The sequence below is a fragment of the Pygocentrus nattereri genome, chromosome 12 (genome assembly GCF_015220715.1).
Source record: "Pygocentrus nattereri isolate fPygNat1 chromosome 12, fPygNat1.pri, whole genome shotgun sequence".
In the NCBI taxonomy this organism is placed as follows: domain Eukaryota; kingdom Metazoa; phylum Chordata; class Actinopteri; order Characiformes; family Serrasalmidae; genus Pygocentrus; species Pygocentrus nattereri.
The window spans coordinates 13,789,128-13,812,719 of record NC_051222.1 but is presented as its reverse complement, the minus strand read 5'-3'; the positions used below and the strand labels follow the sequence as shown (position 1 = coordinate 13,812,719).

At 39.5% G+C, this 23,592-nt stretch overlaps 1 protein-coding gene across 1 annotated transcript; it reads left to right on the top strand.

Annotated features, from left to right (window-relative positions):
• Positions 1-12,907: 12,907 nt before the first annotated feature.
• Positions 12,908-23,273, top strand: LOC108429866 (sodium/potassium-transporting ATPase subunit alpha-1-like). The gene is made up of 22 exons (XM_017701926.1): positions 12,908-12,978; positions 13,118-13,219; positions 13,328-13,387; positions 13,678-13,881; positions 14,027-14,140; positions 14,220-14,354; positions 15,168-15,285; positions 15,401-15,669; positions 16,334-16,642; positions 16,771-16,905; positions 16,997-17,189; positions 17,273-17,448; positions 17,530-17,666; positions 17,777-17,927; positions 18,998-19,166; positions 19,251-19,405; positions 21,114-21,237; positions 21,430-21,575; positions 21,673-21,803; positions 21,891-21,992; positions 22,746-22,837; positions 23,039-23,273. The coding sequence occupies exons 1-22, from the start codon at positions 12,967-12,969 to the stop codon at positions 23,065-23,067; spliced, it is 3,063 nt and encodes a 1,020-aa protein (XP_017557415.1). The 5' UTR covers positions 12,908-12,966; the 3' UTR covers positions 23,068-23,273.
• The last annotated feature ends 319 nt before the right edge of the window (positions 23,274-23,592 follow it).

Sequence of the window (23,592 nt, the reverse complement as noted above, 5' to 3'; positions counted from 1 at the left end):
TCTTTTAACAACATTCTGTAAGTTTTTGGATACTAAGGAAACCAGTTTCTGTAGTTGAAAATGAAATGTTTTCTCCATCCTTGCTTGATATAGAATTTCACCTGAAGATAATAAATAAGCAAGTAATAAATAAGCAAGGCCTTACGTTTTCCCCATTTTGTAGTGTAATATTTTATACTAATGCTGTTTGCTATCTGGTGTCGACCAGAGGAGGGTGGGTTCCACTTTTGAGTCTTGGTTCCTCTCAAGGTTTCTTACTCTTGCTCTTAGGGAGTTTTTCCTTGCCACTGTTGCCATTGGCTTGCTCATGGGAGCTTGGACCCATGAATGTTCTGTAAAGCTGCTTTGTGACAACACCTGTTATAAAAAGCGCTCTACAAATAAACTTTGAGCTGACTTATCTTTCAAAGTTGCTGGCAGGAGTTTTTACTGTTTTCTGTGCTGTATCTTGCTACACTATCCTGCAAGTCTCATGCTGGTATTTCTACGTAATGTTTACTTAATTGTTATACATAAATGGCAATAAATTACAACCACTGATTCCTGGAGGCTATTTTTTTCCTGCTCATCAAATTCACAAGAAAGGAAAGGACTCAAATTGGTTGACAAAGCAGCAAAAGCATCTGCATGATAGACTACACTGTTGCTTTGCTCTGAGAGTTCAGGGCCTGACTACCACAGCCAGCAAATGCCCGTTTTTGGCCTTGTCCCTTGCATACAGGGATTTCTCCAGATTCTATGAATCTTTTAATGATACTAATTACCATGATGAAATTCCCAAGTTCTTTGTTATTTTACACTGAGAAACATTATTCTTGAATTGTTGCACTATTTGCTTGTGCAGTTTTTCACAGAGTGGTGAACCCCTCCTCATCTTTATTTCTGAAAGACTCAGCGTCTCTGAGATGCTCTTTATATACACAGTCATGTTACTGACCTTTTGCCAATTAACCACCAGGTGTTTTTTAGCATTATACTACTTTATCAGTCTTTCATGGCCCCCCTTCTAACTTTTTTTTTTACTTGTTGATGGCATTCAATTCAAAATGGATATATATTTTTCAAATAACAATAACATTTGATACATTATATTTGTCCTGTTTTTATATAAAATACAATATTTAACTTATTTGCACATCATTGCATTCTTTTTTTATTCACATATATTTTTTTGGAAATGTGGTTGTAATTTATTTTGATGTATTTTATGACCTGAGTTGCAAGAGAACATCTCTATATAACACTCAAAGCTTACAATTTATTTCCACATTTAAAATACATTAACACAAAAGTCTGTAAGCCAGTAAGTTCTGTTTTGGTCACTTGATATATACACCATTTTTTTTTGTCTGTATATTTTTAGTATAAGTATTCTTTTGAAATTCATGTAGCTTCTTTATCTGGAGCTGGAAGCGCAGGCATTTATAGCTACATTGATCTACATTAGCAGATGCAGAATACAGCAATGCAAATACAAGACATCAAGTACAATTTTTTCATGCTATTTAATGGGACATGATAAGTGAGCAAGTGTACATTCAGCCTGTCATTGCTGCCTTATGGTTTGTTGGAGCTAATTACTAAGGACTGAACCAAATGCCCTACCAGAGATACTTTCCAAGAAAATTTTGTCTATAAACATGATACCCACATCCTGGATGTTTATGGTGTTTTTCTGGTTTTCCACTCTGGTTTTGGATCTATCACAGCTAGAGGACAGGCCATCAAAAACATCATAAAACCATGTGGAGGAATATTTATTATTTTAGCTCAGGCCTCTGATTGCATTTATTGATTTATCCACACTTTAAAAGGCAACAAAGTCAGCAGTGGGTTAGGGCTTCACACCATGATGCTGGAACAGGAAAGTTCGATCCCTAGTGGGTCAGGGGCCACAGCTATTGAGCAAGTCATTAAACCCCCTGTTATGGGGCAACAGGGTAGACGTTTTCTCTTTTCCTCCCATTACAGTCATGGACAAGACTAAAAAAGGGGGTAAAATGTTGCAGTTCATGTCTGATACTATACAGTACTGTGCCAGAGAGCACAGTTAAAATGGCCATTAAGCACCCATTCTTCAGAGGGGAAAGAGCAGAAAACAGTATGTAACTTAAAATCCACAGTAGCATCAACAATTAAATCTAATTGAAAAATAAATCTGCAATATTCTTTTCCACACCTCCAATGTTCAGTCTTAGAGACTTATTTTCTGCAATACATGTAATATCAAACACATTCAATGATGTTGAGGTCCAGACTCTAGGTCCATTATTCTAAGAAGTTGCTTCTTTGTTTGATTTGCAAATGCTCTTCTTTATGTCCATTTTCAGCATCATTAGCTCATGTTTGTCCACTTTAAGCCCAAAGAGCGATATATATACTATACATAACTATTCAAAATTATTCAACATTTTGGTAAAGGTGTAGAAGCAGCTCTCATATACAGAGCAAGCACTTATGTTATTTGAGTTACAAAACTGCAAAACAGATCAGCCAAAACCAAAATAATCATTTGGCCAATTATGTGTTTGCACTGTAAAAAGTGGGAGTGGGTTTAATTAATATTTACTACATAATTAATAGTAACCTCTACATAATAAAAAAGACTATGTGTAGTTAGAAACCAAACTGAGCTGAATCTAATAAACTTCAATGATTTATTAATTTCATTTAACGCAGTTTTGGTTGAATAAAATTAGCTGTGATGCATTGAGTAGAATTTAGTTCTGTTTTATCAGGAATGAAAACATGGTTGGTGTAGTGTAGTGGGTAACACCTCTGCCTTCTACGCTGTAGACCAGGGTTCACTCCCCCACCTGGGTAAGCACCCTACACTATACCAATAAGAGTACTTGGGCAAGACTCCTAACACTACATTCGCCTACTTGTGTAAAAATGATCAAATTGTAAGTTGCTCTGGATAAGAGCGTCAGCCAAATGCCGTAAATGTAAATGATGCAGAAAATTGACAGATTCCCCTCATGGGGAGGTATTTGGTTTTAATCACCTCACACTTCTGCCCACCGCATTTTGGACCTTATGGACACCACAGACTACACGTTTCAGGGGTTGCAGTCCTCCAACTTCCCGAAGGTAAGACTTTTTAAATTATTGGTAGGAACTGAACAACTTCCAAGTAGGATTGCTGTGGCAGTTGTCCATTCTTTTAAGTTACTGCAGCTACCAAACATGTCAAACATCCTCTGCTGTACGTCAAATTTAAGCGAATGCATTTTAGTTTTGATTAACATAGAAACCTGTCCTGGACTTGAACTGCAGATTTTGTTCTTACCGTTTGGACAGAGGCGAGACTCTCTGATGAGCTCATCTTCATACGTGAAGATTCCACCCGTATTGAGGAGAGCAGATCACACCCGTATTGAGGAGAGCAGATTCCACCCGTATTGAGGAGAGCAGATTCCACCCGTATTGAGGAGAGCAGATCACACCCGTATTGGGCTCCGAGCCGTCACCAACGTTTCACCGCGGAGGCGATAACTGCGCGATTGGAAACTTCGGAAGGATTTAAAAGGCGTTTGGTGAATAAGTTATTGGTTTATTTGATGTAACAGCAGCTGTTTAATCGATTTATTCAGACCTAATTCTGTAATTTGTAAATGTTGAATTCTATGTCAAAACGAAAATAAGCATCGCTTGCTAATAGATAATTTAGCTAACCTAGCTTAGCTAACTGGCTCACTAGCGAGTCACCACTTTTATTAACTGTTTCCTCTCACAGGATATGAGAGGCACCTTTTTGCTAAATTATATATTTAAAGTGAGACGGTGTCGAAGTTATGGTATAATAAACTAGTGAATAATGTTACACTAATGTTAGACTTTCTAGCTAGCTAAATAACCTAGCTTAGCTAGCTTAGCTGCGTATGCGCGAGCTTAGGCTAAGTCAATAGCACTGCTGAATGGCCGGTTCCCTCCGGCTAACCTGTGCTGACCATGATGAGCTCAAATCTGAACGGGAGACGTCGAGAGACTGGCTGGTGTTTCAGGGACAGAAAAGCAGAAACTAGCTGCTGACGGGCTCACACCCCACAGAGCATGTTCAATGCTTTTCTCACAGGAGTGTAGAGAATAAACCGAAGTCGAGTGACTGGGACAGTTAAAGCATTAGTTTAATAAGGGCAACTGAGCTTCTATTTGGCAACTAGCTGCCAGGTGATTTTACATGCTAACGATCTTATATCACACTAAGGTTTGTGAAATCTGTTGTTCTCCTGACTCCTCGTCACTATTTTCAGGCTTAACCAGATCTTTTCTTCTTGCAGTTCTCTACACGTTTCCTACATCTACCACCAGCATTTCTCAGGTATGGAAGCAGCTTTTATTTACCCATTTTTCTCTGGCATGTTTCTGGTTTGTTTACCCTCATTTTTCTACATTTGTAATCGTCTAAGATGAATATGTCTGTGTTTAAATGAAGTCAGAGTTTTAAACTTAATAGAATAGTTATTAGTATGTCTGTGTTTGTCTTGACTGATTTTAAATGTTTTCTCATGGAGGGTACTTGTTGACTCAAGTACAGATTGTCACGAAATGGACGGACAAGAAGTGAAGTTTTTATAAATTGTATTGGAAACAGGCTCAACACCATACAGGTTATGCATATTCTGAACCGAATCACACAACTCCGATCAACTCCCAGACGCGGTGTGTGTGACGTATCCTAAAAGGATTCCCTAACACATTATCAAAATAAAAGCCATGTCTCATGACATCTCCCCCTTTAAGTTTGTTTGTCTAACAAATATCAATAAACAAATAATCCTAAGTATGTCTTCGCACTGCTCACTATTTCTACATCCTAGTTTCATTCCCACTGACATACTGTAATAAAACATTAAAGTAAACTTCCTGTAAAGACCACTTTCTATAGCATTTCTATAGTATTTCTTTTAACTACAACAAACTTAATTTCTCTTTTCTTTAAACTAAGCATTCATCGGACAAAGTCTTTGAACTTCACAGGAGTCTTAATATTTCTTCCTGATGACCTTTTGACCAAAGGAACTGGTGTAGACGGCTGCTGGACCGGCACTCCTTCTGGTGATGCCTGGTCTGGAGCCTTTGGTGCTGATGTGGGCTGAGCTGGCTCACTAGTGGTCTCACCAGCTGGTTGGGCATGTTCTTCTGGCGGTGTCTGCCCTTCCAGGCTGGGTTGCTCTGGGATGAGCTGCAGGTGGCGTCGGTTTCGACATGTGACTGTGCCTCACCACGTATGATCGTGGCTCTGGTGCATACACCAGGAGTCGTCCATCTCTTCTCCCCATCCAGCTTGACCTTTACGTGCTGACCAGGGAGTAGAGCTGGAAGGTCGCGCGCAGAGTGTCTCCTGTTGTAGAAGAACCTGTAGGCCTGTTTAGTCTGTCTGTCTTTTTCTTTCAGCTACTTAGTATTGACATTGCGGGGCTGCAGATTTTCTGTGAGAGTGGGGACTCTCGTTCTGATCTGGCGACCAACTGCAAGCTGGGCAGGGCTCTGTCCAGTTGACTGACTTGGGGTGGCTCTGTAATTCATCCACGCCAAGTGTGGGTCTGGTTGGCGCAAGATCTGTTTGGCAGTCTGTACTGCTCGCTCTGCAGCACCGTTTGCTTGCGGGTAGTGCGGGCTTGAAGTTGTATGCTGGAAGTCATAGGCGTTCTTGAACTCACTGAACTCTGCTGACACGAACTGTGTCAGTTAGTTGTACTAGGCAGGTGGGCTAGCTCTATATCACAGGAATAATAGTCAACTGCGACTAAGTACTGTTTCCCGTCTAGCTCCAACAGATCAGCAGCTATCTTCTGCCATGGCCCACTAGGTAATGGAGTAGTCATTAATGTCTCTCTGTTCTGGGTAGGTTTGTGTGTGATGCAAAACTCACAGGTTGTAATGCACCTGGTAATGTCCGGTCCGATGCCCGGCCACCACACTGACATCCTGGCTCTCTCCCGGCTCTTGGTCAAGCTGAAGTGAACCTCGTGGAGCTTGGACAGCACTTCCATACGCTGTGACCCCGGGATGACGATTCTGTCGTCGTACAGCAGCAAGCCGTCGGCTTCATAAAGATGAGCTCTCGCTTTGTGATAGCCATGGAGCGTGCGTGGCAACTGCGATATTGGAGTTGGCCAGCTGTGATGGATATAGTGAGTGACTCTCTGGAGATCCTCATCCTGGAGGGTCGCCACTTGGATCTTCTCCAGTCTGCTGTCAGACACTGGTCTGGTAGCCATCACCGCTTGCACGTAGGCTTTCACATCTTCTTCAGTATCTGGTGCTTCACTGACTTTCAGTGGGTTTCGGGACAGTGTGTCCGCAATTATGAGTTGTTTGCCTGGCACGTGTACTGCCTTAACATTGAACCTCATGAGGCGCATTAGCAAGCGCTGGCATCTTAGTGGTGCTTTATCCAGGTCGTAGGTGTTGATCAATGGTACTAATGGTTTATGATCGGTTTCTAGACAAAAGCTCTCCATTCCGTGTAGGTAACATGAGAATCGTTTGCATGCCCAGACACTCGCCAGACACTCCTTTTCGATCTGAGACTATCTGCGCTCTGTCAAAGTGCATGAGCAGAATGCCACTGGATGTAGAGTATCTCCCTGGTCTTGGAGAAGGGTGGCTCCTAGGCCGTAACTATTGGCGTCTGCACTCACCACTGTCCGCTTGCTGGGGTCATAGTTGGCCAACACTGGTGTTGTGACCAGCATCTTCTTCACCTCTTCGAAGGCCTGTTCTTGGGCGACATCCCACACCCACTGGACATCACCCCTCAGCAGGGAGGTGACCGGGTGCAGCACGGTGGCCAGACGAGGCAAGAACTTGGCCAGGTAATTCACCATACCCAGCATTTGGCGGAGTTCACTAACGTTCTGGGGACTTGGCATGTTGGTTATGGCTTTGACCTTGTCACCATCAGGCTTTATTCCATCCGCTCCAATGACATGCCCGAAGAACCGTAGCTCTGGCTGTGCAAAGTGGCACTTGTCTTTGTTGAGCTTAAGCCCCGATGCCTTGATTGTCTGCATTAGAGCTTTCAAGTTGTTGTCATGTTCTGCTTTAGTCTTCCCAGACACTAATATATCGTCCATCACCACAACTGTGCCTTTATGTTCACGTAGCAGGGTGCTCATTTCTCTCTGAAATATTTCAGGAGCAGAGGTGATTCCGAAGGGCAGTCTTTTAAAACAGAATCTCCCTATTGGAGTGATGAAAGTCGTCAGCCTCTGACTGGCTGGGTCCAAGGGTAACTGGCAAAAGCCGCTGGACGCGTCAAGGGTCGAGAAGACAGCAGCCTCTGACAGCGTCGGCGCCACATCTTCCAGTGTAGGCAAGATGAACCTCTCTCTCCTTACCGCTCCATTCAGTCGCTTTAGGTCTACACAGATGCGAATTTTGCCGTTCTTCTTGACCACTGGAACCATCGGCGCACACCAGTCCGTGGCCTCTCTCACCTCCTCGATGATCCCCAATGACTGCATGCGTGCTAACTCCTGCTCTACCTTTGTGAGCAGCGGGAAGGGGACACGCCGTGGGGTTGTGACGCTGTAGGGCTGAGCATCCTCTCAGATCTCAATTTACACTGGTTTGCAATTTAACCGTCCAATATCACCGAAGACACTGTCACACTCCAACTCGTCCACTCTCAGCACTAGTCCCATCTTGCATGCAACTGCACGGCTGAGCAGATTGTTTGTGCACGCGCCACTCACAACGAATATCCAAAAGCTGTATTTTTGCCCCTTTCGTGCAGTGATAGCCAGGAACTTTCCCATGAACTGAAGCTTGCCACCAAGACTGCGCACGTCTGCTGCTGTCTGGCACATGGCTGGTCGCATGGGCAGACTGAGATATGAGCTGTATGACATGACAGTAATATCGGCCCCAGTGTCAATTTTGAAGCGTAACATTTTGCCACAGATTGGCAGGTCTATGTGCCATCTTTCATCTGCACTGTTCTCATTATGAACAGACCCCAAGAAGAATGCACCCATTGACTCTCCATCTTCATTTTGTGTGGTTATTTCTCTTACAGTCTTTGTTTTGCACACAATCTCAAAATGTCCCGTCTTGTCACATTTTCGGCACTTTTTCCCATGTGCAGGGCATGCGCCCTTCTCGTGCTCCCTATTGCACCTTGTGCACTTTCCCTCTGTTGTTCTATCTTTGTATACGTTTCCACTTCCCCGCAGAGCCCTTTTTAAACTTTCTGAATTGTTTGTGGTTAACTTCGTTCACTTCACTTTCCGTTCTCATTTGTGTTTGTGTTTTCACGAGCTCAGATTGGCGAACCATTTGGATTGCCTTCTCTAACGTGAGCTCAGGCTCTAGCTGAAGCTTCTGCGACACTTCACCGTCCGCGATCCCAATGACTAGTCTGTCCCGTATCTGTTCGTCCTTACTAGCCCCAAATTCACAATGCTCTGCTAGCTCGTACAAGTTGCGTACAAAAGCCTCAACACTTCCCCCACTCTGTTGGGAGCGTCGGTGAAAACGGGCACGTTCGTGTATAACGTTACATTTGGGCACAAAATGTTCATCAAACTTTGCCATTACAGTATCAAAGTAATTCGCCTCTTGCTGATCAGTGAAAGTAAAAGTGCTAAACACAGGCTCGGCCTCTTTGCCCATTGCATACAGAAGTGAATTTACTTGCACATCCTGGTCTTCTTTATCTAGCTTTGTTGCAATCCGAAAGCGTGCAAACCGTTGCTTCCTCATCGGCCACGTGGAAGGCTGCGTGAAGTTGAAAGCTTCGGGCGTGTGGAACTTCGGCATTTTCCCTCATCGTTCACTTTCCCCCCTCTCGATGCTTGTCTTTACTTCACTCCACAACTCACTGCCGCTTTTCTCTCTCTCTACAGAAGCATTTACGCCACCACTTCTGACACCATGTCACGAAATGGACGGACAAGAAGTGAAGTTTTTATAAATTGTATTGGAAACAGGCTGAACACCATACAGGTTATGCATATCTGAACCGAATCGCACAACTCCGATCAACTCCCAGACGCGGTGTGTGTGACATAGCCTAAAAGGATTCCCTAACACATTATCAAAATAAAAGCCATGTCTCATGACACATATGTTGACTGAATACCTTTTCACAAGTAATATTTAACAAAGAGTATTTATGCTTTTACTTAAGTTACCAACACCTATCTTACATAACAACTAAGAAGCTGTGTATTTTATCCACACTGCCTCTCGGTGATTACAAAAAAACAGAATAAGCCAGAAAAAGTATCTCTAAGCTATAGAAGCAGCATGTTTACTAGATTCGAGAGGCTTGAATGCTTATACGAATGCAATTAGCCAGCATAAATGTGCCTGTATCTGTTTCAGTTGTTGAAGCTAGTCTTTTAAACCATTACCCAATGTTTTATCTTTTACAGCCATCCACTGCTGCTTGTGGTTCTCAACTGATCAGGAATTGTCAGGCCATTTGGACATGCTAAATTACCCCTTGGTGTGGGTGTGAGTGACTGTCTGTTTCTGTCTGCTCTGCGATTGACTGGCGACCTGTCCAGGGTGTATCCTGCCTTCTGCCCAATGACCGCTGGGATAGGCTCCAGCACCCCGCGACACTGAGGGAGAAGCGGCTTAGAAAATGAATGGATGTTGTTATGTCTTTTAGCACAAATTGTCATTATTACATATTTTAACATGTATTTGACTCACCTGCTTTTCTTTACTTTGCAAAACTGTTGTATGAAAACAGTAGAATTTTAAAGATTATGTGCAGTTGTAAAAGACAGTACAGTGTTGTTCACAGTAACCTGCTCTTTCTTGTATTGCTCTGCGTCTGCCTTTGTTTTTCTTGTTACTTTGCAGATTTATTTTTGATACTGTTTATTTTTTGTTCAGGTTTCTTTATCTTTGTTTTGTATGGTGAGTATTTATTACTATTACTATCATTACTATATTTTGCTCATTCATGCAGTAATGATCTTCACAAGTAAATAATCTAAACAAACTGCAAGTGACAAAGAAATTGACCAGAGACCTCCACGTCTGTTAAGAGCTGTGTATTTTTAACAGGTTGGATTCAGATATTCATTCTCCCTCCCAAACATACTCTACATATATGCTCACTGGCTGTTTTTACAGCACTCCTGACTTACAGACTGGACATCTGTTTCTTTGTATACAGTGACCCTTTTTCCTTTTTTACAGGGCTACCACAGAGCAGGTATCGTTCAAGAAACATTCTCAGCAGTGCAACAACATTGACGTGGTGTGTTGGTACGAGGGGATCAAACATAGCAATGCTGTTTGAGTTTTTAAACACTGTGTCCACTCACTGTCCACTCTATTAGACACTCCTACCTTGTCAATCCACCTTGTAGATGTAAAATCAGAGACGATAGCTCATCTGCTGCTGGACAGTTTGTGTTAGTCATCCTCTGGTCCTTCATCAGTGGACTATTCTCGGCCCAGTAGTGATACTGAGGTGATTTAAGTATTGCTGTATCTGATACAGTAGAATCACACTTACTATGTCAGTGTCACTGCAGTGCTGAGAATTAACCAGTAATACCTGCTTTGTGGTGGTCTTGGCGGGTCCTGATCATTGATGAATCATGTGAAAGGGGGCTAAAAACGTATGCAGAGAAAAAGATCAGCTACAATTTGCAATTGTAGAACTACAAAGTGCACAAATATATTAAATAGACCAGATTCAATAGAAAAGTAAGTAAATACAGCTTTACCTAATAAAGTGGCCAGTAAGTGTATACATAGTGAAGCACAGTGATATAATTTAATTTGTATTTTTTGTTAACAGCATTGCAGCTGTTACCTGCTATTCCACTCAATATGCCTGAATTGTGTGAGTTGTATATATTTTGCTTAGGCAGTTAATGCAGTTGTTTCTAAAGTATTTCTGGTGTAATCAGTTCATTGATGCTTACCTGTGAACAGGTGTGAGCTTTAACGATTGTTCCTGTATCATGGCTTGAAAAATTATGTAGTGTCTTAATATATGATAATGCATATCACTGTTGTTGGAACAAAACCTTTTGTAGATTTTCTGTTTTTGAGCTGCTAGGCTGTTTCATGGTGTATACTAGGATATAATGATTGGCTGCTGGGGTGTTTCTAAGTTGTTGCTAAGGTGTCTGATTGACTGGAGGCATCTGCGCGTTCAGGCTACCAGTCAACAGAGGTGAAACAAGTGCTGATGACGTCGTAGTGTTGAAATGCGTCCTTGTTTACTTTTAGCTCCCAAACGCTATCAGTTATAAAAGTGATCTGCAGAACTGTATTACTGAATGATGGTTTCTCATATATTTACTACATTGGAGCTCAGAGTCTTTGCTCAGGCAAAGCATCAATCTAAATTTTACTTTGTTTTTGTTGTGCAGGTCCCTAGTGAACAGCAGATGGAGAATATGTGAGTTGTCATGCAGAACTGGTGGCAGTGTACACTTTTACGTTCCAGCAATTATCCAACATCATGTCTGTGTGAAACTCTATCCTATGTTGAGCACCTTCTTTGGTCAAGTCTAGACTCAGTGACTCATTGTTCTTGCTCAACCTGGGCAAGTGGCTAATTCTATACATGATGTTTATACATTAAACTGTGGATCTGTTATATATTTGGATGTTTTTTTTCATCATTTCAACACCACTTTGTGATTATCGTGGATCATTTAAGAAAAAGTTCATCACTATATTCTATACCTTGGATTGTAATTAATTATTTGTTATTTCCTTTGTAATTTATCATAAGCAGTTTTGACTGTTAAATCTATTCTAATTGTAACTCCTTATTGGTTGTATTGTATCTTTTGCAGTGAAATTCTGGCGACTGCAGCTGCGGGTAAATTACTGTAAAGTAGAACTTTGCAATAAAATACTTTGTGTCATACCGTTGTACTGTGTTTATAACTGATAAACTGTAATTATGTTAATAGTATGTGTGTGTTTGTTTTTTTTTTTTTGTTTTTTTTTTCAAAATAATTGACCATATACAGATTTACAATATATGCTTTTTTCCACAGGAAATAACTGTAAACAAACAACAGTTCTCAACAGAGAAATTTACGGTTGGCAAAAAAAGCATAGTGTAATGTCTTGTACTTTTCCACTATATATTTTTACTGTGAAGATCTGGCAACCACAGCTGTAGTAATGTGTAGTTGTTATAAGCCAGTTTATACCAGATATTTAGCAAATGTAAATATGTTTTCCCCAGATATTGAGTAAATATAAAGCAATTTTGCTCAGACATTTGGTAGATATTACTAAATTTTCCTTGGTAAATTAATTGGTATTTACTCAATATTTGTGGGCTACTTTAACTCATAATGGGGCATACTATTACTAAATACACATTTGAACTGTTGCTTTTATTAAGTTACTTATTTTTATTTGCTTACATTTAGTTCGTTTATTTAATGCATTTTAATCAAAGTTTAGGTAAGTAACATCTATTAAATTATTACGTGTCATTCGTTGCCATAATTATTTATATTGTGGAGCAAAACACTTGCCAATTCTGATCTTGGCTGATGATGATTGAGAATAATAATAAATGCTTCTAGAGTGACTGACATTGATATCTTGGCAAAGAGGACAACATTCTACATTTTCCATTTAGAATATGTTTGCTCCACAAAAGGTCTTAATGGGTGAATGTACAAATAAGGTGTTTATGTCACAAGCAGCTTTCTCAGAACACTGCCTTGTGGGCAGTATTGGAATATTACTGTGTAAACACAGAGGTTAGGGATTTTAAATGACCTACCTGTATGAATGCTTTGTGTATCTACAATACTACAACAACCTTTCCAAAAACACTTCCCAGATGTTGCCGTGGAGAAATTCAAATGACCTGCCTCTGTGTCCAGTTCTGCCCAAACCTCCTCCCCTTTGGACAGGTGAATTGGTAAGGTATAAAAGTTTGTCAGCTGGGTTTGGACAGGCATGTAGGTTGATGAGTAACTGAAGGTCTTACAGGATAAAAAGATGGGGTTAGGAGTGAGTGGATCATATGTTTCTTAAAGCAAATGCACATCAGGCCACTCAATTTGTTTATAACAACCCTGATTCTGTAGTTGTACATTTTTAATACCTGAAGTGAGATATGCACAATTTAACAAGTATGTATTTTGAATAGACAGGAAATGATAAGTACAAGTTGGCCGCAACTTCAGAAGATGGGGACAAAAAGAAGAAAAAGAGGAAGGACATGGATGAACTCAAGAAAGAAGTGGATCTGGTGAGAAATTAACATAGTAATGTTTTGATATTACTTCCCAGGCTAGATATGAAATCGTGTAATGTTACTGAAGTTTTGAGTTTATCAATCACATTGTCTCCTGTGCAGGATGATCACAAGTTATCCTTAGATGAGTTGCATCGCAAATATGGAACTGACCTTAACAAAGTAAGTTTGCAATCGAAACTACTGTTTAAAAATGATTCATTTTCATTTATTAAAACACATTTATTTTAATGAGTTATATTATTCTAAGGCACTAAGGAATTATATTAGAAGAATTTAAGAAAAAAGTTTTTATGCCAATTATTAATCTGTTTACAAAGTAATAAGCAATATATTTTACTTTGACTAGTTTTTATTTTTATGTCTGTTGTTTTTGCATCTAAAATGGTTTTAAAACTGGTTCATGTTGTCCTAAAAGAAAAAAACAAGCAGTTCTTCACTGTATCTGTAAGGGCTTGTCTAGTTCCCGTGCAAAGGAGATTCTTGAACGTGATGGCCTCAATGCACTGACACCCCCTCCAACCACACCAGAATGGGTCAAGTTCTGTAAACAACTCTTTGGTGGATTCTGTACACTACTGTGGATTGGATCTTTCCTTTGTTTCCTGGCTTTCGCAATCCAGTTTACTACAGAGACTGAACCAGAAAGTGATAATGTAAGAGATGCATGTTACTTGAAAGCCTCCTCCACAGCTTCATAGCTCATTAAGTAAAAAAACAATTACGATCTACAGTTTTATAATGCTTTCTTTTTGTCATGATATTTCGTTTGTTCATTCAATCACTTGTTTGTTTTTACAGTTGTACCTGGGTGTTGTTCTTGCTGCTGTGGTGGTGATTACTGGTTGCTTCTCATACTATCAAGAGGCTAAAAGCTCAAGGATCATGGACTCCTTCAAGAACCTTGTTCCACATGTATAATGCTAAGAAACTATAATAGCAATTATACTCTTTCTGCATCTCAGCCCTCAAATAATGACATTTTCTTATATAGCAAGCTCTGGTTATTCGAGATGGTGAGAAAAGGAACATTAATGCTGAGGAAGTTGTCATTGGTGACCTTACAGAGATTAAGGCGGGTGACAGAATTCCAGCTGACCTGCGTATCATCTCTGCACATGGATGCAAGGTAAGGTAAAGACCTATAAAATAAATAAAATGCTAGCTACATGGGTGAGACTAGAATTCAGGTGTTCAGTTAGAGCTGGGCAATAGGGCAAAAGTATAATATCATGACACTTTTGGGACTTTTTCACTATACATGACATGACAATATCTTATCTTCTGATGTTGGAACACACATCAGAGCGCCACATATTAAAAATACTGTAAAAGACTTTAAACACATTCATCATTTGTGTTCAACATTTCACACACTCCCCAATTAAACAAGAATAATTATTCCCTCCATGTAATCTGTCATGTATGGAATGAGCAGGGAGGCTGGATATAAGTGCAAGCAGATTTTAATAACAAAAACAAACTAGCAAAGTACAAAGCAACTAACTACAAGGCTTAAATAGTGAAACACAAAGCACAAACAAAACATGAGGCAGGGAAAGAACCACAACATCAGACAAAGTGACAAGTAGACCAGACACTGACTGAAACAAAGGGCTAGATAAAGGTTACATCAAATGGGGAACACCTGGAAGAGGGAGGAGACAGAGACTACAGACAGGTGAAGATAATAATGGGGTAGGCGGGGAAAGGGGGGAGCACAAGAACCAAAACAAAACAAGCACATGGCAACAACACAGGGCAAGAAACGCACACAGGAACAAAGAGAAACTGTGACATAAACATCCTGTGAAGTGTTTTTAAGTACTGACAATATACTCAGTACTGACTATATGCTTATTTTTACATATTGTGACATGATTTGTTATGAAATACATATTGTCATATTGCCCACTTTATGTTCAGTACTCCTCTCTTTTAGGTGGACAACTCTTCTCTGACTGGTGAATCTGAGCCACAAACCCGTACTCCTGACTTCTCTAATGAAAATCCTCTAGAAACAAGGAATATTGTGTTCTTTTCCACAAACTGCCTAGAAGGTATAAACATATACATGAGTTGTAAAAAAGAACTACTACACTACTATTACTACTATTAATTCTGATGCTAATAATGATATCAATAATGTGTGCAATGCGCAATATTCTTTCTCAGGTACTGCCAGAGGTATTGTTATCAACACTGGTGATCGCACTGTGATGGGTCGTATTGCTATACTAGCCTCAAGCCTTGAGGGTGGACAGACCCCCATTGCCATAGAGATTGAGCACTTCATCCATATTATCACTGGTGTAGCTATTTTCCTGGGAGTGTCCTTCTTCATTCTGTCCCTCATCCTTGGATATGGCTGGCTGGAAGCTGTCATTTTCCTTATTGGAATCATTGTTGCTAATGTGCCTGAAGGTCTACTCGCCACAGTCACTGTAAGTATTGTACTGAGTAAGGCAAACTCCATATGGTTCAACAGCAAAAAATCCTTAAAGATGTCATTGTTGTTAATGCAGTTGCATAGAATCAAACAACTGTTGTAGTTCAAAGTGTATTTTCTTTTCAAGAAGTTAAGAAAATTAGTTATTTACATATAATGCATAAGTATTCCTGGAATTGAACTTCCCCATGCAGTGTCCATAACTATTATTGTAGATTTTTTGATAACAAGAGTGATATAGAAAACACTATAAAATGATCATCAGTATTATTGAAATTTATCCACATTGTTTTTCGTTTTGTGGCTGTACCAGATTGTATATCTGGTTTGTAAACCCAGTATGGATGTTTTAAATAGATGCAGTGTCTGATGCCACCCATTCAAAAGTTTCAAATGCCAGGGCACAGACACATTTGGTCAACCTTGGTCTTTTATCTACCTAGCCACTGTAACTCGTAGCTGTCATAAAGGACAGATGCTTTCATCATATGATAAATACTGAAATGTAAATATATTCTTTAATATGATTAATGGAATTTAACTTCATGCATTTGCAGCTGCTACTTTTATTCTTATTTATGCTAATAGGTGTGTCTGATTTATGCTTATAGGTGTGAAAGACTACATTCTAATCTATGTCTATTTTTTGCTTTGAGTAGGTGTGTCTGACTCTGACTGCCAAACGAATGGCCAAGAAGAACTGTCTGGTGAAGAATCTTGAAGCTGTAGAGACACTTGGCTCCACCTCCACTATTTGCTCTGATAAGACTGGAACCCTGACCCAGAACCGTATGACTGTAGCTCACATGTGGTTTGACAACCAGATTCATGAAGCTGACACGACAGAAAACCAGAGTGGAACCTCTTTTGACAGAAGCTCTCCTACATGGTCAGCACTTGCTCATGTGGCAGGCCTGTGCAACCGTGCTGTCTTCCTTGGCGATCAGAGCAAAGTTCCCATCCTCAAGGTCTGGTCATTAAACCTCAAAAAAATTCCTGATCTTAACCACAGCTGTAGTAGTTTTGAAACCTATTAGGTTTCACTGCCTCTAGGTTGTACTGGAATGACTGTGTTTGTCCTTTTCTTCTTTCTCAGAGGGATACAGCTGGTGATGCATCTGAATCTGCCCTGCTGAAGTGTATTGAACTCTGCTGTGGTTCAGTCAAGGAGATGAGAGACAAGTACCCAAAGCTTGCTGAGATCCCCTTCAACTCCACCAACAAATACCAGGTGCTTTTACCTAGTGTTTCAAAACTTTTTCTAATGTGGTGACTTCATGGACATTAGTGAACCTAACAAAAGCTCATTTTTTATTCATAAGCTCTCAATCCACAAGAACCCTAACCCCTCAGAGACTGAGCACTTATTAGTAATAAAGGGAGCTCCTGAGAGGATCCTGGACCGGTGCTCAACAATTTTGATTCAAGGAAAAGAACATCCCTTGGATGACGAAATGAAGGACTCTTTCCAGCATGCTTATGTGAAACTTGGTGGACTTGGAGAAAGAGTGTTGGGTAAGATGATCTAACTGACTGCACACTGGTAGTTGGTAGTTAAAAACAGCTTATGCTATAGGCATTTATGCTCTACATTGCAGGTTTCGGCCATTACAGTCTGCCTGATGATCAGTTCCCTGAGGGTTTTGCATTTGATACAGAGGACGTGAATTTTCCCACTGACAACCTGTGCTTTGTTGGCCTCATGTCCATGATTGATCCTCCTCGTGCTGCCGTACCAGATGCTGTTGCTAAGTGCAGGAGTGCTGGAATCAAGGTACAGTGGTTTAGTTTATATAACACTGGAAAATTTGTAGATGCTATTGTCAGATATTTCACGAATTTCATATATTTTCAGGTTATCATGGTCACTGGTGACCACCCAATCACAGCACAGGCCATTGCTAAGGGTGTGGGTATCATCTCTGAGGGCAATGAAACTGTAGAAGACATTGCTGTTCGTTTGAACATCCCTGTTGGAGATGTTGACCCCAGGTTGTTCATTTTTTCAATGCTATTTTGTTACAAAATAAACAATGGAAACATTTTTCAAATGCTTAAATATGGGTGGAAAAATATTTCACTAATGTTAAACATCTTTCCAGACAAGCAAAGGCCTGCGTGGTCCATGGTGCAGAGCTGAAAGAAATGAGCCCAGAGCAATTGGATGATGTCCTGAGATACCATACTGAGATTGTGTTTGCAAGAACTTCTCCACAGCAAAAACTCATCATCGTGGAAGGTTGCCAGCGACAGGTACCATAAATATGGCAGTGCTGTGCAAACTGAGGCTGCCCTTTCATTTATTCAATTTCCAATCAGAACAGACATGAAGTACACGTTATTTATTTTTCATTGTCAGAACAAACATATTTAACAATGTTCACAAAAGCCCTGAGTACAAAATGAAATCTGTCTGTATTTAATTAGTCTGCTCTTTAGTTTTGTTTGTGCATCCTACTGACACTTGAACTCTTCAATTCTTCCAATCCAATGAACGCAAAAATTGTTCCCAAAGGTGTGGACAGAATATATCGACATATGGTTTTCCAGTGCATACATCCCGAACCTTATAGGGTATTTGGATTCTTCGTATATTGGGATAACATAAGAGTCTTTTCTGCTCCCCAGTAAAGGAGAGTTGATGTTAGTGATGACAATGATGATGGAGCCCTAATTTCCACAATAGGAGAAAATCAAACTCTTAAAAAAAACATTCTTCCACTTTGAGAAGACAACATCATGTTCTAGAAAAAATGTAAAGGATGTGTGGCTGTTTGAAAGGACGTTTAATTGTCTAAAAGGATGTGTCATTTTCTGAAAGGATATGCAACTGTCAAGAAGCTGCTACTAAAAAAAAGGAAACAGACAAAAAAGAAGAACATTTGCAAATCAAATAAAGACGCTACCAGCCAGGCCAGATTCCAGACCTCAACATCATGGAAATGCACTTGGGATTACTTGGATTATGTGAAACTACTTTGGAGGGGTGGAAAACATCCCTGCAGATGTCTTTAAAAATGAAAGCAAGTTTATCAAAAAATATAGAAGAGGGGGCACTCTTGACAATGACCAATGTGATGTTATATTTAGTGGTTGAAGCTTTTTTGTTGTTTTTTTTTTTCTTTCAAAATATCTGTGTCCTGCTTTTTCTCTGAGGCTGAAAAAAAATGAATAACTTGTCCTTAATTGCTGTTTTTACTGGAAATTAAATTATTAAATAAAATTAAAAGTGCTCTGTATTCTTATGTAAATTCTGATCAATTTGATTGTCAATAAAGTGTTTTTTCACATTTTTAATTGTTTTTCTGAAATTTTGCTGACAGGGTGCCATTGTGGCTGTGACTGGTGATGGTGTGAATGATTCTCCTGCTCTGAAAAAGGCTGACATTGGTGTAGCTATGGGTATTGCTGGATCTGATGTTTCTAAACAGGCTGCAGACATGATCCTTCTGGATGACAACTTTGCCTCAATTGTTACTGGAGTAGAAGAAGGTAATAACACCACTGAACGTCTTACAATCAGGTTACATTTGAAATTAGCTGAGTATTACAATGAAAATGTACTTCTCTTTTTAGGTCGCCTCATCTTTGACAACCTCAAAAAATCAATTGCTTACACCTTGACAAGTAACATACCTGAGATCTCCCCTTTTCTGCTCTTCATCATTGCTGGCATTCCTCTCCCTCTTGGCACTGTGACTATACTTTGTATTGACCTAGGAACTGACATGGTAAGAATATGGGTATTCATACACACCAAATGTATTATAGCATAATGTAAATATTTAACTAATCCAGTTCCAAAAAAGTTTGAGAGTAGGTACAATTCAGATAAATTCAGAATGCACTGATTTGACACAATGTGTAAAGTTTTGTCTTATCAACTTCTTTGTTTTTTTGTAAATGTATTCTCAAATTGATGACTGTAACACTTTCCATGATTCCAAGATCAGAGAGGTGCAATTTAAGACTAGGAAAGTTGGGAAATGTTCAAAAAAATCTTTAACATGTTATATAAAATTCCAACAGTTTAAAGATAACATTCCTCAGCCAGGGGTTGCAGGAACCTTAGACATTTCACCATCTATAGTCCATAATGTCATCAAAAGATTCAGGGAATGTGGTGAAATCTCTGTGCCTGAAGGACAAGGCTTGAAAACCTGTAACCTTTGACACCTCGTACATCAGTGCTTGAAACTCCATCATGCTTCTGTGATGGATTTTACCACATGAGCTCAGGAATACTTTGACAAATCATTGTCCATAAAAATATTGTTTGTTGCTGCATCCACGTAGTTAAGACTGCACTATGCACAGTGGATGCCATATGTCAAGAATATCCAGAAATGCTGCTGACTTTTCCAGGCTCAGTCTCATCCAAAATGGACCGATGCACCGTGGAAATGTGTTTAAAGATTAAAATGAGTTAGTCTTTCTGAATTTTTACAGAAATAATAAGTGTGTTCTCTGGTTCAGAGAAGTAAAGGACCATCAAGACAATTACCAGCATGAAGTTCAAAAGCTAAAATCTGTCATGGTATGGGGGAATAACAGAGTAACATCAGTGAAAGTAATGTAAAGAATTAATGCTAAACACACGTTGTGCTACATTTCAGGTGCTGTCTTATTTAGGGACACCCATGCCTATTTCAACATGACAACTTCAAGCTATGTTGTCCAAAATGTACAAAATGCCCTAAATATAATACCACATAAGTGCACATTAACATCATTATTGTTATACAGTAGGTAAATGGCAATACAGGGTACCTTAGTCATTTGGACGGAGACGAGAATATTAATTACTTGTCATCACATCTGACAACTTGAAGTAAGTTGCTTAAATCTTGGCCAGTAATTTTGTAAACCCACAATGAATAAAACAGAACTTTATTCTAAAGGGCATACAAGCTGATCTTTCAGGTTTTACTCTTCCCCTTTCCATTAATTAAAAATCTGACTTTTTATGCTTTAGGGGGCAGTCATGGGTAGGGGGCAGTCATGGGCTGGAGATTGGGGAACCAGCCTCATGACCAGAAGGTCGCTGGTTCAATCCCCAGAGCCAACAGCACATGACTAAGGTGTCCTTGAGCAAGACACCTAACCCCCAACTGCTCCCTGGGCACTGCGGATTGGGCTGCCCACCGCTCCGGGCAAGTGTGCTCACTGCCCCCTAGTGTGTGTGTGCTCTCTAGAGTGTATGTGGTGTTTCACTTCAAGGATGGGTTAAATGCGGAGGTGAAATTTCCCCGTTGTGGGACTAATAAGGGTCTCTTAATTTAACTTCTCAGCTTCAATGAGCTATTTGTAGTTGAAACATTTCACATTCTTCACAGCATTTTGTACTGACATTGGAATTATACTGATACCTGGTATCAGATCACTGCCATCTTTACTATTTATTAGTGTCTTTAATAGGCTTTTTAAATCATTTTGCAGGTACCTGCGATTTCTTTGGCATATGAAACTGCTGAAAGTGATATCATGAAGAGGCAGCCCAGAAACCCCAAAACAGACAAGCTGGTGAACGAAAGACTCATCAGTATGGCATATGGCCAGATTGGTAAGACCACGAAGACCACACAGATGAAGAGGTTTGGTATCAGAGCAGTCACTTGGGGATATGAAAATTCTGTATGTTGGATCTTATCCAAGTAGGATATCTGTCATTTGAAACTGCATTAAAACATATTCAAAAGTTATTAGTTTGGCTTTTGAACCAATTCAGTTTTTGTTCTCTTTTGTGTTTATTTAGGAATGATGCAAGCGGCTGCAGGTTTCTTCACCTATTTCGTGATCCTTGCTGAGAATGGATTCCTTCCTTCATACCTGTTTGGCCTACGTATTGACTGGGATGATAAGTATCTCAATGACCTGGAGGACAGCTATGGCCAGGAATGGGTATGTTTTGCAAATCTTGGCCAAGGGGGAGGGACACATTAGAGCACATTATTCCCTTTTCACTGTGTCTTTGACAATGCATGTGTCTTTTCTGCAGACCTACGAGAGCAGAAAAATTGTAGAGTACACATGCCACACCGCATTCTTTGTCAGTATTGTGATAGTGCAGTGGGCCGACTTGATCATCTGTAAGACCAGGATGAATTCTATTGTACAACAAAAAATGAAGTATGTAAACAAAGTGACAGATTTCAGCATTTTAAATTGAATTAAGGAAGTGTTTTCATGTTGTTTCTCACTTTTTTCTGCTTTTAGAAACAAAATTCTCATATTTGGTCTTTTTGAAGAGACAGCTTTGGCTTCTTTTCTGTCATACTGCCCAGGCATGGATGTTGCCATCAGAATGTATCCACTTAAGTAAGTTTGGCTACCGTATAGTTTGCAAACAATGAATAGTGTAGTAATGTTTGTGATTTGACTCTACGCCATGATGTTTTCCCTTGAACTAGAATTGCTCCTTTGGAAACCCTTTGGAATTCCACCAATGTTTATAAAATGTAATGGAATAATGAAATAGTCATTCAGAGTAGTTTCATGTGAATGCACCTTTCTAAACAAACCTTCTAGAGAAGGCCTCTAAAATCTCCCTCTCAATGTTATTACACCACAGTTGTTTCACAATAGTTATCAGATAAGATTGTGACCTAAAATATATATATTTTTAAATCAGTTCATGGTGGAAATGTACATGTTAAAGGCAAAATAGTGTCTAATGAAAGTATCTTTTGAATTTTGCAACAAACTTGTAGGCACATGTAGGTTCACTGTTTGCTTTGGATAGTAAATAATCGTGTAATATTATTGGCTAAATTTGCACTGCAACATCACAACCCCTGGTTCCTATCATTGGCAAAAAATATAAAGAAATCATAAACCATTTTCATTCAAACCACTTTGAATGACTGCTCACATTTCAGTGATTAAATTGCAAAATGCAATTAGATGCAAAATTATTGAAAAATCAATGGAATTCCACTTTAAAGGAGAATGTAAGAAACAGGAAAAAGGTGGTTCCACATTGTTTGTGTTGGTTCATTTTAACAAATATTCACAGTGGTTGGGAGAAGTTCTCTCTAATGTAATTATTGCCACCCTCTTCATTTTTTTTAGACCTTGGTGGTGGGTATGTGCCTTACCGTATGCCTTCATCATCTTTATCTATGATGAAGCTAGAAGATACATCCTTAGGCGGAACCCAGGAGGTAAGAACAAATGTGTATTTTTATGTCACTGCATAAAGAACCTTCAAACCAAAATGAATCACAAATATTAAAAGATTGACGAAGCAGGAGATGATGTGAAGTGTGTTCAGTGCATAAGAAATATGATTATCTGTATGTTCATAGATCAATGACAGTGGAAAGAGAGGTTTCCTAATAATCATTGTTTGTCCTTCTTCTTAGGCTGGGTGGAAAAGGAAACATATTACTAATCCTAGGAGAAAATCTTGCTCCAAAGACATCTATGAACATATTGTTTGTGTGAAGTAAGATTACTTATTAATGTATCTGTTGTTGTTTCACTATGAGACAAACTGTAATACCTATTATTGGCAGGAACTGGGGATGAATAAAGATGAATGATGAACTATTAGGTATGATTTGATGATGAATAAAACCAATAATACTACAAAACTGATTTGTAAATTGTGTTTAATTATTTATGTTGCCTTACAGTAAAAATCTTTGCTAAAACTTTTAGCCTGTAAATGTCTGAAAAATGTGTGTGTGTTTATCACAGAAATTTTTAAGACATATGCAGAGCAAAATTTTAAAGATTTTGGTCAGTTCATGTGGCAAAAACATTAACAGTACTAATGCTTTGGAGTCGTGTAGTCGTGAGGTTTTGGGATGGTTACTGTGGGCGAAACCCACATGTATAAAACAAAAGAAAGCCCTTCTGGTCAGACTAGTTATGGAAAGTGACACAGTTAGACATCATTAATGAAACACCCTCC